This window comes from Oncorhynchus clarkii, chromosome 12 (genome assembly GCF_045791955.1).
Source record: "Oncorhynchus clarkii lewisi isolate Uvic-CL-2024 chromosome 12, UVic_Ocla_1.0, whole genome shotgun sequence".
NCBI lineage: Eukaryota > Metazoa > Chordata > Actinopteri > Salmoniformes > Salmonidae > Oncorhynchus > Oncorhynchus clarkii.
Window position 1 is genome coordinate 62582910 of NC_092158.1, and position 17978 is coordinate 62600887.

The following is a 17978-nucleotide window of genomic DNA, read 5'->3' on the forward strand; positions in this document are numbered from 1 at the left end:
ATCAGACCAAAGGACAGATTTCCACCGGTCTAATGTCCATTGCTCATGTTTCTTGGCACAAGCAAGTCTCTTCCTATTATTGGTGTCCTTTAGTAGTGGTTTCTTTGCAGCAATTCAACCATGAAGGCCTGATTCACACAGTCTTCTCTGAACAGTTGATGTTGAGATGTGTCTGTTACTTGAACTCTATGAAGCATTTATTTGTGCTGCAATTTCTGAGGCTGGTAACAGTAATAAACTTATCCTCAGCAGCAGAGGTAACTCTGGGTCTTCCTTTCATGTGGCAGTCCTCATGAGAGCCAGTTTCATCATAGTGCTTGATGGATCTTGCAACTACACTTGAAGAAACTTTCAAAGTTCTTGACATTTGCCGGATTGACTGACCTTCATGTCTTAAAGTAATGATGGACTGTCATTTCTCTTTGATTATTTGATCTGTTCTTGCCATAATATGGACTTGGTATTTTATCAAATAGGGCTATATTCTGTATACCACCCCTACCTTGCCACAACACAACTGATTGGCTCAAACGCATTAAGAAGGAAAGAAATTCCACAAATTAACTTTTAACAAGGCACACCTGTTAATTGAAATGCATTCCAGGTGACTACCTCAGGAAGCTGGTTGAGAAAACGCCAAGAGTGTGCAAAGCTGTCATCAGGCAAAGGGTGGCTACTTTGAAGAATCTCAAATATAAAATATATTTTGATTTATTTAACACTTTGTTACTACATGATTTCATATGTGTTATTTCATAGTTTTGATGTCTTCACTTTTGTTTACAATATTTCATGGTATTGTGTCCAAAATATATATATATGTGAATACTGAATCTGCTATGATGAGAAGCCAACAGCCAACATACCAATAAACTTATTTCAATACATTTTATGTTCAATGTCCAGCAATGCAATACGGTATGAAATGACATATTAACATCAACAGTGTGCTTTCCACTGTCTCTTTACAGTACAACCAATACATATAAACACTTCCTGAATAGCTCTGAGCCATAAAAGGGCATTATAATGTCAAACAGTAGAAATTAGTATTTTCAGAATAGCAAAACATATTCAGTGATACTGTACTAATGCATTTTGAAAAGTCCATTATACAAGTCCCTCACTTCAGTCAATCTCTTCAATGGTTGGGCCTTGGGAGCTGGCACCAGGGCTGGACCGTGCTTGATTTCCACAGCTGCCTATAGGCATCCCTCATTGCTGGTATAGCTTAGTAATGATAGGCTGGCACACTTTCTCCAGCTCCTTCAGCTGAAGCTCGTACTCCTCTTTGTCGTCCTCCAACCAGAAAATGGCCTGGTTGCATCCTGTCCACCACTTTCTTCTTGTCCTCCTCCTTGATATTGCCTTTCACGTTGTCGTCCTCAACGCTGCTCTTCATATTGAAGGTGTCCGACTCCAGGGAGGTTCTTGGCTGCTATTTTCTCCCTCTGTGCATCATCCTCAGCTTTGTATTTGTCGGCATCATGCAGCATCCTCTCAATGTCCTCTTTGCTGAGCCGCCCCTTGTGGTTGGTGATGGTGATCTTGTTCTCTTTGCCATTGCTCTTGTCTACCGCTGATACGTTCAGAATGCCATTGGCGTCGATGTCAAAAGTCATGCACCTCAAGCTGAGGGATTCCTCGTGGGGCAGGGGGGATTCCAGAGAGCTCAAACCAAATATTCTAACAAACTATAATGTTATAGCTAAGGCTTTGTCTACACAATCAAAATGGCGTACTTTTATATTTCTATGAAGCCTGTAGCCCAATTGTTACAGCCATTTATAAAAATAAAAATAATGAAAGTTACTTACAGTTTGTGAATGTAGAAGTCTCATTGAAAGGTATAGGGCAGTAGCTTAAGGTCGCTCTTCTCTTTACTTACTTTCTTCTCTCTTAAGTGTTCTCATTGAGTCGATGTTTGTAACTGAATTAATTTATATCATCCCTTTTGATATCTCAACATTTCTCAACTCTCTGACTACACTGTAGAGCTCTGCTACCCGGCCCGAGCCTGTACAGCGCAGTACAGTCATATCTGACTAAAACCATAACATGGTGTCAGAAGTGCTTTAAAATCATCAAATAAAAAACGGGAGAGAATATTTCACAGAAAATAATCATGTTCCTTGAGTTTTGTCGGAGTTTAGAGTGATGAAAAGTTGCTCAGCTAACTACTCTCTCGTCTCATTATTGAACAGAGCAGCCCAAGCGGAGCTGACGTTGCTATGGATACTCACACACCCAGAGCTGCCATAAGCAGAGCGTATGCAGAGTAAGCAGCGTGCAGGGAGCGGGCGAGACAGAGAGGAGCAGCTAATTGATTCACTAATGGAGTAAGTTATTTTTTATATCGGCTTTCGGGCAAGGCTGGGCCTTAAATTTGGCATAAGCAATCGGGCCTAGGTTGGGTAAGGCCTGAACGATGCGGACATGGGTAGGTCTCGGCTTAAAATTCATGCAACAGCAGGGCTTTGCTATACTGACCAATGAGAGCGCAGCTTCCTGTGCAGTGGTCTTTCGGTTACAGAAGCACGGAGACCTGTCCAGAATTACTTGTGGAAGAATATTTGTGCCATGAACTTTGACAAATGAATAATTTACTATTATAAACTGGGGGGTTTGAGCCCTGAATGTTGATTGGCTGAAGGCCATGTTCTATCAGACCGTATACCTAATTACATTGGTAAACAGTTTATAATAGCAATAATTGCAATAACGCACCTTGGGGATTTGTGAGGGATTGCCAATATTCCACAGTTAGCGCTGTGTCCAGGCACTCTGCGTTGCGTTGTACATAAGAACAGCCATAATACATCGTATATTGGCCATATACTACACCCCCACGGGCCTTATTGCTTAAGTGTCCAACGTGGAATAACATCTAAAGGCAATTATTATTATTACTCATGGATCAATTCATTTAAAGTATTTGCTATTAGTCGCTTTATGGACACCACGGTTGAATCAGATCACCCATTACACAAACTCCACAGCAGGTGGCGGTAATGAAACTTCTGTCAAGCCGCTCAGTGGATGAACGAGAAACAGAGCATGCGCACACTTCATTGTTTTGTGCTGTTCGGTAGCAAGAGAGTACATGTGGAATTCTGTTCGGACAGGACAGAACAACGACTTTCATTCTGCGAAAATGGCTAAAATATCGTTGCTGAGAGTGCTTCTCAATGAACGATTAACAGCAGTTGCTGATGAAATATTTGGGGCTGTTGAAAAAACGGTGGCAGAGTACCAGGAAGAAATCTATCGTTCTAAGGAGGAGAACGAGAAGCTACGGAGGCTGCTTGATATCGTTCTTAAACCAGATATAAAGTTGCATAGATCGGGTTAGTAACGTTAATTGATTAAAATGTGTGTATATGAAACATTTTAAAAGGAAAAACAACTGTTAGAAAACAACTCAACAACAACTACCACCCATCCAGGATCTATTCACAACCAATACCAATCTAATTTCACCTAATTTTAAAAGTCAAACTTTGTTTTAAACTACTTTTTACGTGCATTTGCAGAAAAACAGTCGCTAAACTGGTGGCATATGAAAAAAAAAAACCTCGACATGCAACAATTTCAACGGTTTTACTTAGTTGAATCAGGCCCTCTATGGATTTCACACGACTGGGTAGGGGCGCAGCTATGGGAGGGCATAGACCCACCCACTTAGGAGTCAGGCCCAGCCAATCAGAATGAGTTTTCCCCACAAAGGGGCTTATTACAGGCAGAAATACACCTCAGCCGGATGTGGAGGTCCTGGGCTGGTGTGGTTACACGTGGGCTGCGGTTGTGAGGCCAGTTGGACGTACTGCCAAATTCTCTAAAACAACGTTTGATGCGGCTTATGGTAGACAGTATTTTTGTGCATTCAAATTGCCATTGATAAAATGCAATTGGGTTTGTTGTCCGTCACTTATGTTTGCCCATACCATAACCCCACCACCATTATGGGGCACTATTCACAGCGTTTGACATCAGCAAACGGCTTGTCCACACAACGCCATACACGTTCTGCGGTTGTGAGCCAGGTTGGACGTGCTGCCAAATTCTTTAAAAAGACATTGGTAGAGAAATGAACATTACATTCCCTGGTGGAACAGTTCTGGTGGACATTCCTGCAGTCAGCACGTCTATGCACGCTCCATCAACTTGAGACATCTGTGGCATTTGTGTTGTGTGACAAAACTGCACGTTTTTGGTTCCCAGCACAAGTTGCAGCTGTGTAAAGATCATGCTGTTTAATCAGTTTCTAGATGTGCCACACCCGTCAGATGGATGGATTACATGTATCTTCTAAAATGTCTGTGTTCAGTTGCAGTTGGATCATTGGAATTTACAAAATGCTCTGTTTATTAAAATAAATGTTTTACTTCATGAAGTAATCCAACAATGTGTACACCGCCATTTTGTCTATTTCAAATTTTCTCTCGTTGATCGAGACAGGTGAGTGTCATCATGACATGCGGCACTTTTGGGTGGACCCACCTATCTGTCAATGAGAGAAGATTTGAAATAGACAAGATGCCAGTGTACACATTGTTGGGTTACTTCACGGAGCATAACAATGTATTTATTTTAATAACGGAGCATTTCAAATGAACCACCTGATTGATTGGCCAGGTGCCGCTTGTAAGATATATATCTATATTTTTTTACTTGACCTTTATTTAACTAGGCAAGTCAGTTAAGAACAAATTCTTATTTACAATGACGGCCTACCCCGGCCAAACCTGGACGAACCTAATAGACTTGAGCTCCCTCGTCTCCACTGCTACAGCCACCTTTCAACTACGCTACTGTAGTTACTAGGCTACTGTATTGTGGTCGCAGTATTGACAACAGAAATGCTACGGTCATTTTAATGAATCAATAACTAGTAATAAAAAGAGGTAGCCTACCTTTTGGCTGCCTGTCATGTTCCAGTAGGCCTAAAGGAGTTCATGATGCATTTTTCTACAGTGATTATTATGCACCAAAGTAGGTAAGGTATCCCGGGCTGCTAGCATGCATTGCATGATCAGCACTGCAAATGTGAACCGCAAGCCATTGAGCATATAGGCATGTTGCATATGGATGCTCAAAATAGATATACTTGTATTTCTAGAATCAGATGCCTATATGAATGAATAGGCAGGTCCATCTTAATTCTGGTATTAGGCGGTGAGCTATAGATTTCATGAAAAATATTTCTACATTTTCTGATTAGTATGCTGCAGTTGATTGACTGGTCCCTCGAGTAATGTCAAAGTCCATTGTTTCAGAACGCCAAACGTCCCTAACGTTCAAAACTACTTTGCAAACCGTTGGTTTAAAATTCCTATTGATTCATTTTTAGGGATATCATTTTCATCAGTAAACAGAAAAACAATACTGTGGTGCCTGGTGAAGGATTTCCTTCTCCATGACCACTTGTTTCATATACATCCTTTAAGTAAATAACCAAGTACATGTATAGCTTCTCAGGTGTGTGTGGGGGGGGGGGGGGGTCACAATTATGTTGTCTTGGTTTATTATTGTTGTCAGCTGAATTCACTTAGTCATCCGTTTCATCCTTCCTCCAGACCTACAGCAGCTCACTGTCTCTGAAAAGGTTCCCCCTGAGCAGCAGCACTGTGAACAGGAGTTGAGCCCCAGTCTGGGGCAGGAGGACCCAGAGGCCACACAGATTAATGAGCAGGAGCTCAGGACCAGTCACGGGAGAGAGCAGCTTCATGCTCTGGAGTCAAAAGACCCTAATGTTATATTCACAATTGCTTGTGTCAAAAGCTTGTGCCAGAATCCGGTCTCAACTGAGCCTTCACATATTTACCAAACCCAAAGTGTGGAATATGAACAGGGACCCTCTCTACCAAGCACTTCAACGGAACAGATCAAAACAGAACCTGATGGAGAGGGCTACATGTCATTAGAACCAACCAGTGAACCTCAGCCCCTCTCTGCATTTCATCACTATTCTGCAGTTCAGTGTGAAAACAGAATACTCCTCAGTGTGGCAAGTGGAGAGCTTCCATCAGGGTCAAAGCCATCGGAATCAAAGAGAGCACGGGTCAGTCAAATTGGTACTGCTGGTCTTCATTGGGGCACGTTATGTGGGGATTCCTTTCACACCACGTTTTTTGTTATGACCAGAGTGCATGCTAGTGAGAGAGAACCTGCCTGTGGTGTGTGTGTGTGTGTGTGTGTGTAGAATGCTTTAAGTCAAAACAAAGTTTAATAGATCATCTTGAAACTAACGTTGACACACATTTGATTAAATGGAAATATCTTCTTTTTTTTTCTTTTTTTTTTTTTGCACATATGTCTCTTGCAAATATAATCTGAACCTGCACATGGAGACTCATGATGAGAAATCTTTCCAGTGCCAGGTCTGTGATGATTGCTGTAAGGTAAAGGGTACTCTCATAAAACATCAGAAGACTCACATAAGGGAAAATGGAGCAATGAAATGGCAGCAGGTCTGTTAAATGAAAGGGAATCCCATGAAAGTAACTTGAGTATTTAGTGCCATCAGTGAGAAGGTATATGAATAGATTAAAGTAGAATTACTTCTAGGTATTCTGATTCTGCGTCTGTCCTGCAGGATCGAGGCCCCGCTGCTGCCACAGCAAGCCAGTCCCTGGACCCTACTCTTTCCTCACCATCTTTCCACCGCCCAGCTGTGCCCCGTTCCATTGCATGGCGCCAAAAGAGGAAGGGGGAGGAATATGCACACGCCCAGCAGCAGGGCGCTCTTTACCCAAAACGCTCAAATGTATACCGCTCGAAGGTACATCCTGACATTTCCATTCCTCATCTGACACCAGAATATGACGAACTGCTCACCAACCGCAGCGGGGGCCGTCCGGACCGCTATGCTGTTTTGCTATTCCGTGCATGCGTAAGTGAAGAGAGATACCGCGAGTGGGAACAGAATACCAACTGGGATGGATCACGAGGAAAATTTGGCTTGCCAGTGAACCTCCGAATGTTCATCAGGACCACTGTGTCTCAAAAGTTTCCTTCCATGAGTGATGTAACCCGAAAAAACATAAAAGACAGAGTAAATGAGTACTTGAGGTCACCGAGGAAGTCTGGACATGGACTGCTCTCGCTTATCTAAGGAATTAGGCATATTTCAGACCGTTCTCATAATCACTTCCTTTCCTAGCTGAGGTGATTACAAACAGCTGCCTACAGTATGTACAGAAACTCTCATTGTCCCGTTTGTCACACTGTACAGTACCTTAATGCGAATCTGCATTTTGAAATACAAAAAAAATAAATGAATTTGAATATTTTATTAATAAAAACACAAAGATGTTGATGAAAAAGTACTCTAGATTCTATATTTTTATTAGAATACTGGGCTTACAGTAGTGATGGAGGCTGGTCACAGTTCATGCCTTGATGAGCCATTCAATTGGACAATAGCTAGCCAAAACTCTCTCAATAGAGTACCACAGTATGGGTAATAACATAGTTGTCAAACACTGAAATGGTTCAAATCGTTTTTCCACCATTCGTTTTTCCCAATTGGGGATTTTAGAAACACTTCAAATAAGGGCTGTGTTTTACGGGAGAGTATTAGAGCCATGTGAAGATAAAGAAATCTATGGGTGGTGGTACATGGATATTTATTCTTCTTGCATTAGTAGTACTTTTAAAAAAAAATTATGTGCCAATATTTTGAGAATAAACAAAACATTTAATTTAGGCAAAGTCAATTTTGAGAATAAAGTAGACATTTTGAGAAAGTTATATTTCAAGAGTAAAGTATGGGATTTGTTTATTAAGCACATAACCATAAAGCCCTAATCCCCCTTAACCTAACCTTATTTAAACCAATTTGTAAATAGGTCATGGTAGATCAGAAATGCACCATTTATCAGCATAGAATATCCCATGTCATACCTCTAACTCTCCATTTCATTCTCTTAAACACATCCTGCTCAGCTTACATATAGGCTTGCACTGCCAACTCCTCCTGCCCCTGCTTTACGTCCCTCATCTTCACTGACCTCACTCCCACTTGGACCCTCTACACAGAAGACAAGTGTTGCCAGCATGGAAAAGCAATAAGAATGTGTCTTGTACACAAGTAAATAGCCTGTGGCGGAAATAAACTGCACAGTCATGTTGTGTCACTCATTTGACAAATGGATTCAATATTCAAGTTAAGGCTATTGGAAACACTTCATAGCAAAACATAACATGTGTGACTAACTTTATTTTCCCAGAAGGAATTTAATTTGTGCTGTCAGATACATCAAGCACACTTTAATTTAAAACACACAACAGTGCATTATTACATTAAAAAACAGGGCATGCGGGTGTAGCATATTAATAAATGTATCCATAAATCGCTAAATAGGTAGCCAGGGTGCCTAGGAGGACAGTGCAGCACTCACTCAGTATCCTTATGGAGGCAGGTATAACGCTATAGAAGCCACTTCCACTATCCTGGGCCCCAATGGTAGAAAGACATACACTGGTTAGAAATTATGTCCTTGCCCTTTTTGTGTGCCTTTTCTTGTCTTTGAGGCTGCATAGCCGGTTACCTACTATCTTGAAACTCACTGACAACTTCTTTAATTTACTTTTCCAGCCTGTTATAGTTTGTGACCCTGTGTTACCCAGCACAGTGAGGGGCAAGAAGCAGTGGACTGGGCCAGGCAGGACTGGTTCTGAGCCAGGCAGGTGGTTGGTCCTGGCAGCAGGAAAGAAAAAAGACAACATGAAGATACATCCAATGTAGTGTAAAGTGCAACGACATACGGTGCCTTCGGAAAGTATTCAGACCCCATTGACTTTTTCCACGTTTTGTTACTTTACAGCCTTATTCTAAAATGGTTTAATCTGAGAAAAAAAATACTAATCGATCTACACACATTACCCCATAATGACAAAGTGAAAACAGGTTATTAGAAATTTTAACAAATTGATCAAACTTTTTAAAAAATACCTTATTTACATAAGTATTGAGACATACAACATGTATTACTAAACTAGTTTAAGGCAGATAAAGTAAATATGCGTTTTTATCAGGAGCAAACACTTTGCATGTGTTGTAATAATTACTCCACGTGTTTGACATATGTCCATTTTGTTTTAAGCCGACTTTGCTATTTCACCCGGATCACGCCCAGGAGGAAGCCCGGTTTCAAAACGAATGTAATCACTTTTCACCCGGTGAAATCTCCCACCCGGGTGCCTGGGCCAGCTTGGTCAAATTTAAAAATGTATTGTTTTGGGCATTTAAAATGTATTGTTACGCATTATTATGATGTATTATTAGACTTCTTGACGTAAGGACTAAGGCAGGGGTGTCAAACAAATTTCCTGGAGAGGCAAGTGTCTGTGGGTTTATTATTTTGGAACTCCTCTCACCTAGTTTTCTAGGTCTTAATTGAAAATGAATTCAAAGGAAATAACCCAATAGACACGTCTCTCTCCAGGAATTGAGTTTGACACCCCTGGACAAAGGTGTAGAACTGATTGTCATAGGGAGTCCCAGCCTGGCTACCCATCAAATTTGCTTTTGTAGGATATTATGCAGTTAAACTGAAGATAGAATTATGGTAGAATGATTATATACATACATAATAAATTAGGGTTGATTTCACCAGAACGTCACCTTGAGGAACGTCACATCAAGGACAAAGAACAGCTTATCCAAGTTTGCCAGCCTGGGGTGCACACCACCCAAGATGATGGCTTTAGGTTCTGTGGGTCCTGTCTGGTGTGTCCTGTACATTACCTATGAATGTAGACACAGAGAATGTGGTTGCAGAGCATAAATACAGTCATTACAGAACACCATTACATACATGAAGGGTACCTTTTGGCATTTGCTGAATGATCGATGAGAAACTCCATATTGCAAATGTAAGGTCCCTTACTAGACGTCCGCGAATGTTTGTAAAATTCGGGCCGTGCACCGGGGCCAGATCTTCCGGGAAGTCATCGAATGAAGTCTCTTGGACATTCGGTTTCTGCTTTATAAAAATGTCAAATTTTTGTCATTTTTCCGCTGTTCCGGTAAATTCCACCTGATGGCGAATGGAATCTTATTGCAAATGTACAAAACATCCCCAATCACGACATGGCCATTTCTCCTAAATGGAAAAGACTTCGAAGACAAAAATTGGTGAGCATAGGTTTGGACTAATGGGCTGTTAGCCCCGAAACAAGATGGTGTTCAGGCCTCAACGCTTTTTGAGTTAAGGCCATTTTTCTGGGATTAAAGGTCAAAAACGAAAATAGAGCTCTAATTTGACCACTTCACATCAAAGTACATGAACCTACGGTGTGAGGAAAAAAAGAACCAGCAATTTATCTATCGTAATTTAAGAGAAATCGTACAATGTACAATTGGTGATGTTCAAAGAAATGTGTTTTTTGTTTTTATCAAAAAAGTTACAGATCCAGTTGCGGCATGTTCAGACAAATCCGTTAAGGTGGGCTTCGGAACTCTACGTGATTTCTGTAATTTTCTGTGATTTTCTGAAATAACACTCAATCATTCAACCGTCTGTAAATAAGTCAGCTCTTAACGTAAAGACTTAAAACTCAAAAATCTGTTAGAGCCTACCCCAAGGAGGATATGTTTTCACTTTCGGCTTCCTGTGTCAACCGGAAGTGCCTTAAATTGGGGTCCTAGGGGCTGTTTTCGAAGGGTTAAAAATGTCACATCTTTCCAAAACTTCATACTGTATGTGTGATTGGGCAACCCTCATAAACTGTAAATCAGTCATTTCTCCCAACAGATGTAAAATAAAAAACTATCTCTCTCTCCCTCACACACACACACACAAAAACACACACACACACACACACACACACACACACACACACACACACACACACACACACACACACACACACACACACACACACACACACACACACACACAGAGAGAGTCAGGACAAGAGTGACACAGTGCGGGCTTAAAGACACGCAGAGCCTGCAATGGCATTACCATAATCTCTAGGCAGTGCCTAGTTCAACGAGACACCCTGCTTGATCGTAGCTTGCTCTGAGCGCAGCCACCATGAAAAAAAGTAGGCCCATAATGAAGCCTGTCCCTAAATTGTAGGTGCTTTTGGGGGACAGTGGCGGAACCGTTAGGGTTAGAAGGACAATTCAACCACAGGAATGTTCCTAAGGTCCTCCCGATCTGTGCAAGCCTAACCTTGACCATGTGGCATTATCCCTTAACAGTGAAAACAGGTTTTTTTCATCTCACAGTTTACAATGACATCTGTCCCCATAGAAATACATTGCCTGCTCCCCTAAATTCAACCTGAAGCCCATGTGGGTTATGAATGCCTTATGAACCTGTCTTCGATGACAATTCATCAGGCCACTATGAGGTCTACCTGTGTTGATTCTAAGCTTCCTGGAGCAACCGGAAGTGGTTACATTTTGATGTACCAAACCTGCAGTTTGTGAAAATCACTGCATTCAACCCTCTGTAAATAAGTCAATTCTTAACATAAAGACTTTAAACTCAGGATTCTGTAAAAGCCTTCCCCAATGAGGATATGTGTTTACTTTCAGCTTCCTGTGCCAACCGGAGGGGCTGTTTCGAAGGGTTAAAAGAGTCAGATCTTAACAAAACTTCATATGTGTGATTAGGCAACCCTCATGAACTGTAAATTAGTCATGATTTACAGTCACTACGGTAAGCACACATGCATTTTATCGTTTTCCGATCTCTGTATGCGAGAGCAGTGCTTAATTTGTAAATTGGGAGGTCCCAGGGGCTCCGAGATACCGGAACACATTGAGAAACAAAGTGTCTTACACAACATAGCAGTGCAACAGACGGCGTACACAGCCAAGTCTTATGATGGTGAAATGGACAGCACTCTCCAAGGTGCTGATTAATTCAAAGCTTTTTAGATGTCACTGCTTTATGCAGACATACTTGAGAATAGATCATATTTGTTCTATCTTTTCAGGGGGAGGAAATTAAAGTTGTAATCAGCTCTGCAATGCTTTTTTTTAATAGAGATACCTTGAAAAATATATAATTTTCAATTAATCGAAAATGAGACGTGGCAATGCACAAAGGCAAATGGGACATTTTTAATATTGGATGAGCTTTTCTTAGTAATCTACTTGAGAACCATTTAGGGTTCAAGTAAAACTTTTTAATAAGTGAAGCTTTTAGAGAGAGGTTTAGTGCTTTTATATTTAATAATCTTAACCCACCCAATTGATATTCATTATATACTGTAGATAGGCACACTTTATCTTGTGTGGTTTAGGGTCCTAGATAAAGCCAAATATTTTTTGCTCATATGATTTGAAAACGAATCATCAGGAGTAGGCAGCGCCATAAGTAAGTGAGTAAACTGAGATACGACTAAGGAGTTAATCAGGGCCATTTTTCCATAAATAGACAGGTATTTACCTCCATGGTTGCAGGATCTTGTCTATTTTTTACAAGTTATCTTTTGAAATTCATTGTGGAGAGCTCATTTATGTATTTTGTGAAATGAATACCAAGCATGTCTACTTTACCGTCAGCCCATTTATAGGTAAACTGCAGGGTAGTGAAGAAGTTTTATTCTTTAAATATCCAATACGTAATATTGTACACTTATCATAATTAGGTTTTAGTCCAGAGTCCAGAAAAGTTATCTAGATCTTCAATGAGATATTGCAGGGATCTAGCTTGCGGACTTCATATAAAACTTGAGTCATTGGCATACATGGACACCTTTGTTTTTAAGCCTTGGATTTCTAATCCTCTAATGTTGATATTTCATCTGATTTTAATAACTAGCATTTCGATGGCCATAACAAATAGATATGGTGACAGCGGACACCCTTGTTTATCTCCGCTTGACAAGTAGCCGTTATTTACTATTTTACACCTGGGGTTGTTATACATTACTTTTACCCATTTTATAAGAGAATCACCAACATTGAAAACATCCAAGCATTTATAAATAAAATCCAGTTTTGAGGCCTTTTCAAAATCCACTATAAATGCTTCTTAGATGTTTCATGATGTTCTATTATTTCTAGTAGTTTCTGTATATTATCTCCAATGTATCATCCATGTAAAAAAAACTGTCTGATCAGGATGAACAATACCTGGTAAAAACCTATGCTATGCATTTTGTTAGTATTTCTGCATCACACATTGAAGTGTGAGGCCTCCAGTTTTTAAGATAGACTGGATCTTTATATTTACCATCTGAGTCTTGTTTTAATAATAGTGAAATCAGACCTTCCCGCTAAGTACCTGACAGACTACCATTTCTATAGGAGTAGTTAAAACTGTTTGCTGTTTCCAGCTACAATAGTCATTTACAACAATGTCTATACTGTATTTCGGATCAATTTGATGTTCTCTTATTGGACAACAAATGTGATTTTCTTTCAAAAACAAGGACATTTCTGTGACCCAAAACTTTTGAACGGTAGTGTAGCTGTACTATTAGTTCATGCCCCCCCCCCCCCTCCCTATATTCAGAACAGGTCGATTTGACCCCCCTTGGAGTTCGGTGGCCCCCCCAGATAATATATGAACATGTCATAAGAAATGGCAAAATATGTTGAATTGCAGGAAATTTTCTTTAATGGTCGACTTTGGACACAAAAAACAGCCGCCTCTTTCTCAATTTTCAAACAGAAATGTGTTATGCAATTTAATCTATGTGTCATTCTGGTAACCAAAATATCTAGTTCATTAGCTAAGCTAGCCACTTGTAGCTAGCCAGTAACTCCTCCAGTATGTGTTGACGTAATTTCACAGGATCTTTTTTCGGATGGAAGCTGTAGAGTTCGGTAAGAAATAGCACTTCTGTAGCTACTGGTCAAAAGTTTTAGAACCTACTCATTCAAGGGTTTTTTCTTTATTTTTCTTTCAAGGACTTTCAAAGTTCAAATGGCTTGCATTGAGCAATAGCCCTGGATTCCACAGACAGTGTAGTATATTCTGAGCCTGTGTGACATAGGATGTAAATTCTGAAACCACTGGGATGCCCTTCCTATCATTTAATTTGCTCGTCCGACTGTCCAACTCCTGGCAGAAGCCTATGTCACAGCCACTGACAAACCACATGCCTGCATGTGGTTGAAAGGCGAGTGAGTTTCAAATGATTTCCGGAATCCAAGCTAGTAATCTGTGAGATATTCATAGCGATGGGGACAGATGTTTTGATCAACAGAGACCTTTAGAAAATAGTCAAATTTTCTCTAACAATAAACATACAAATATGTATTTTACAGTTAAAACCTTATAGTTAGTCGTATTAGAATTGTATTAAACTATATTTAGAAAGTATATAAGTCATTTCAAGCTTTATTCATACAGTTTTGTTGAATAGGAAATATAAATAAATATTTATTTATACTGTGTACTTGAACCTGTGTGCTCAAAAGTGCCTACACTACACCTCAGAAATGTATAACTATTTTTACCAGAAAGGTGAGGTTTTAACCTTTTGGAGTTTGCAATATTACTACTTATTGTTTTTTTGCCCTCTCATGATAATTACGTTTGGGAATTATGTAGATTACATTTCCGATTACATCAGAAGACCTGGTTTGGTATTTTGGTATTTTATTAGGATCCCCATTAGCTGTTGCAAAAGCAGCAGTTACTATTCCTGGGGTCCACACAAAACATGAAACATAATACAGAATGACACTCATATGCTGCCAAACATACCCTTGTAAAACTGACCATCTTACCAATCCTCGACTTCGGCGATGTCATTTACAAAATAGCCTCCAATACCCTACTCAACAAATTGGATGCAGTCTATCACAGTGCCATCCGTTTTGTCACCAAAGCCCCATATACTACCCACCATTGCAACCTGTACGCTCTCGTTGGCTGGCCCTCGCTTCATACTCGTCGCCAAACCCACTGCCTCCATGTCTTCTACAAGACCCTGCTAGGTAAAGTCCCCCCTTATCTCAGCTCGCTGGTCACCATAGCATCACCCACCTGTAGCACGCGCTCCAGCAGGTATATCTCTCTGGTCACCCCCAAAACCAATTCTTTCTTTGGCCACCTCTCCTTCCAGTTCTCTGCTGCCAATGACTAGAACGAACTACAAAAATCTCTGAAACTGGAAACACCCCCACTAGCTTTAAGCACCAGCTGTCAGAGCAGCTCACAGATTACTGCACCTGTACATAGCACATCTATAATTTAGCCCAAAAAACTACCTCTTTCCCTGCTGTATTTATTTTATTTATGTATTTATTTTGCTCCTTTGCACCCCATTATTTTTATTTCTACTTTGCACATTCTTCCACTGCAAATCTACCATTCCAGTGTTTTACTTGCTATATTGTATTTACTTTGCCACCCTTATCTCACCTCATTTGCTCACATCGTATATAGACTTGTTTCTACTGTATTATTGACTGTATGTTTGTTTTACTCCATGTGTAACTCTGTGTTGTTGTATGTGTCGAACTGCTTTGCTTTATCTTGGCCAGGTCGCAATTGTAAATGAGAACATGTTCTCAACTTGCCTACCTGGTTAAATAAAGGTGAAAAAAATATATACAAAAATAAAAAAAAACTGGATTCCAATCAAGGAGATGAGATTATAGATGTTGGTTAGAGCTGCCTTGCCATATAAAAAAACAATTTTGAGTTTGCTATTCACAAGAAGCATTGCCTGATGTGAACCTTGCCTCGAACAAAAGGGATCTCAGAAGACCTAAGATTAAGAATTGTTGACTTGCATAAAACTGGAGAGGGTTACAAAAGTATCTCTAAAAGCCTTGATGTCCATCAGTCCACGGTAAGACATTGTCTATAAATGGATACATTTCAGCACTGTTGCTACTCTCCCTAGGAGTAGCCGTCCTGCAAAGATGACTGCAAGAGCACAGTGCAGAATGCTCAATGAGGTTAAGAAGAATTCTAGAGTGTCAGCTAAAGACTTACAGAAATATCTGGAACATGCTAACATCTCTGTTGACGAGTCTACGATACGTAAAACACTAAACAAGAATGGTGTTTATTGGAGGACACCATGGAAGATGCCACTGCTGTCCAAGAAAACCCATTGCTGCACGCCTGAAGTTTGCAAAAGTGCACCTGGATGTTCCACAGTGCTACTGGCAAAATATTCTGTGGACAAATGAAACTACAGTTGAGTTGTTTGGAAGGAACACACAACACTATGTGTGGAGAAAAAAGGCACAGCACACCAACATCAAAATCTCACCCTAACTGTAAAGTATGGTGGAGGTAGCATCATGGTTTGGGGCTGCTTTGCTGCCTCAGGGCCTAGACAACTTGCTATCATCAACGTAAAAATTTATTCCCAAGTTTATCAAGACATTTTGCAGTTGAATGTTAGGCTATCTGTCTGCCAATTGAAGCTCAAAAGAAGTTGGGTGATGCAACAGGACCACGATCCAAAACACAGAAGTAAATCAACAACAGAATGGCTTCAACAGAAGAAAATACGCCTTCTGGAGTGGCCAAGTCAGAGTCCTGACCTCAATCCGATTGAGATGCTGTGGCATGACCTCAAGTGAGCAGTTCACACCAGACATCCCAAGAATATTGCTGAACTGAAACAGTTTTGTAAAGAGGAATGGTCCAAAATTCCTCCTGGCCTTTGTGTAGGTCTGTTCCGCAACTACAGAACATGTTTGGTTGAGGTTATTGCTGCCAAAGGAGGGTCAACCAGTTATTAAATCCAAGGGTTCACATTTTTTTCCACCCTGCACTGTGAATGTTTATATGGTGTGTTCAATAAAGACATGAAAACATATAATTGTTTGTGTTATTAGTTTAAGCAGACTGTGTTTGTCTATTGTTGTGACCTAGATCTGATCAAATTGTCTGACAAATTTATGCAGAAATTCAGGTATTTCCAAAGGGTTCACATACTTTTTCTTGCCTCTGTAGCCTACATATCAGTGCATACACACAAACTATCTAGTTCAAATAGGGGAGAGGCGTGGTGCTGCGAGGTGTTGCTTTATCTGTTTTTGAAACCAGGTTTGCTGTTTATTTGCGCAATATGAGATGGAAGGAAGTTTCATGCAATTAGGGCTCTATATACGTAATACTGTACGCTTCCTTGAATTTGTTCTGGATTTGGGGACTGTGAAAAGACCCCTGGTGGCATGTCTGGTGGGATAAGTGTGTGTGTCAGAGCTATGCAAAAGTTGACTATGCAAACAATTTGGGATTTTCAACCCTGTTTCTTATAAAAATAAGAAATTATGCAGTCAACTCTTAGCCAAGAGAGACTGGCATGCATAATATTTATTTCAGCCCTCTGATTACAGTTAAGAGCAAAATGTGTTGCTCTGTTCTGGGCCAGCTGCAGCTTAACTAGGTCTTGCAGTACTGGACCACACGACTGGACAATAATCAAGATTAGACAAAACTAGAGCTTGCAGAACTTGCTTTTTGGAGTGTGGTATCAAAAAAGCAGAGCATATCTTTATTATGGCCAGACCTCTCCTCATCTTTACAACCATTTAATCTATATGTTTTGACCATGACAGTTTACAATCTAAGGTAACGGCAAGTAATTTAGTTTCCTCAACTTGTTCAACAGCCACACAACTCATTACAAGATTCAACTTGAGGTCTAGAACTTAAGGAATGATTTGTTCCAAATACAATGCTCTTAGTTTTAGAGATGTTCAGGACCAGTTTATTACTGGCCACCCATTCCAAAACAGACTGCAACTCTTTGTTAAGGGTTTCAGTGACTTCATTAGCTGTGGTTGCTGATGCATTTATTGTTGAATCATCAGCATACATGGACACACATGCCTTGTTTAATGCCAGTGGCAGGTCATTGGTAAAAATAGAAAAGAGTAGAGGGCCTTGAGAGCTGCCCTGCGGTACACCACACTTTACATGTTTGACATTAGAATAGCTTCCATTAAAGAAAACCCTTTGAGTTCCATTAGATAGATAGCTCTGAATCCATGATATGGTAGAGGTTGAAAAGCCATAACACAAGGTTTT

General features: G+C 40.3%; 1 protein-coding gene and 1 pseudogene across 4 annotated transcripts; one reads left to right on the forward strand and one right to left on the reverse strand.

Moving 5' to 3' along the window:
• Positions 1 to 1128: 1128 nt before the first annotated feature.
• Positions 1129 to 1785, reverse strand: LOC139422499 (heat shock 70 kDa protein-like; annotated as a pseudogene).
• A 1275-nt stretch (positions 1786 to 3060) lies between these two features.
• LOC139420971 (uncharacterized) lies at positions 3061 to 7325 on the forward strand. Of its 4 annotated transcripts, XM_071171416.1 has the most exons (4): positions 3090 to 3347; positions 5577 to 6061; positions 6375 to 6470; positions 6596 to 7325. In XM_071171416.1, exons 1-4 carry the CDS (start codon positions 3104 to 3106, stop codon positions 7112 to 7114), a joined length of 1344 nt encoding a protein of 447 aa, XP_071027517.1. In that variant the 5' UTR covers positions 3090 to 3103; the 3' UTR covers positions 7115 to 7325. The 4 variants fall into 4 exon arrangements, 2 of the variants coding, with proteins under 2 accessions (XP_071027518.1, XP_071027517.1); XM_071171417.1 differs by lacking the exon at positions 6375 to 6470 and having other exon boundaries at positions 3061 to 3347; XR_011635573.1 differs by having other exon boundaries at positions 3079 to 3347; positions 5577 to 6470.
• The last annotated feature ends 10653 nt before the right edge of the window (positions 7326 to 17978 follow it).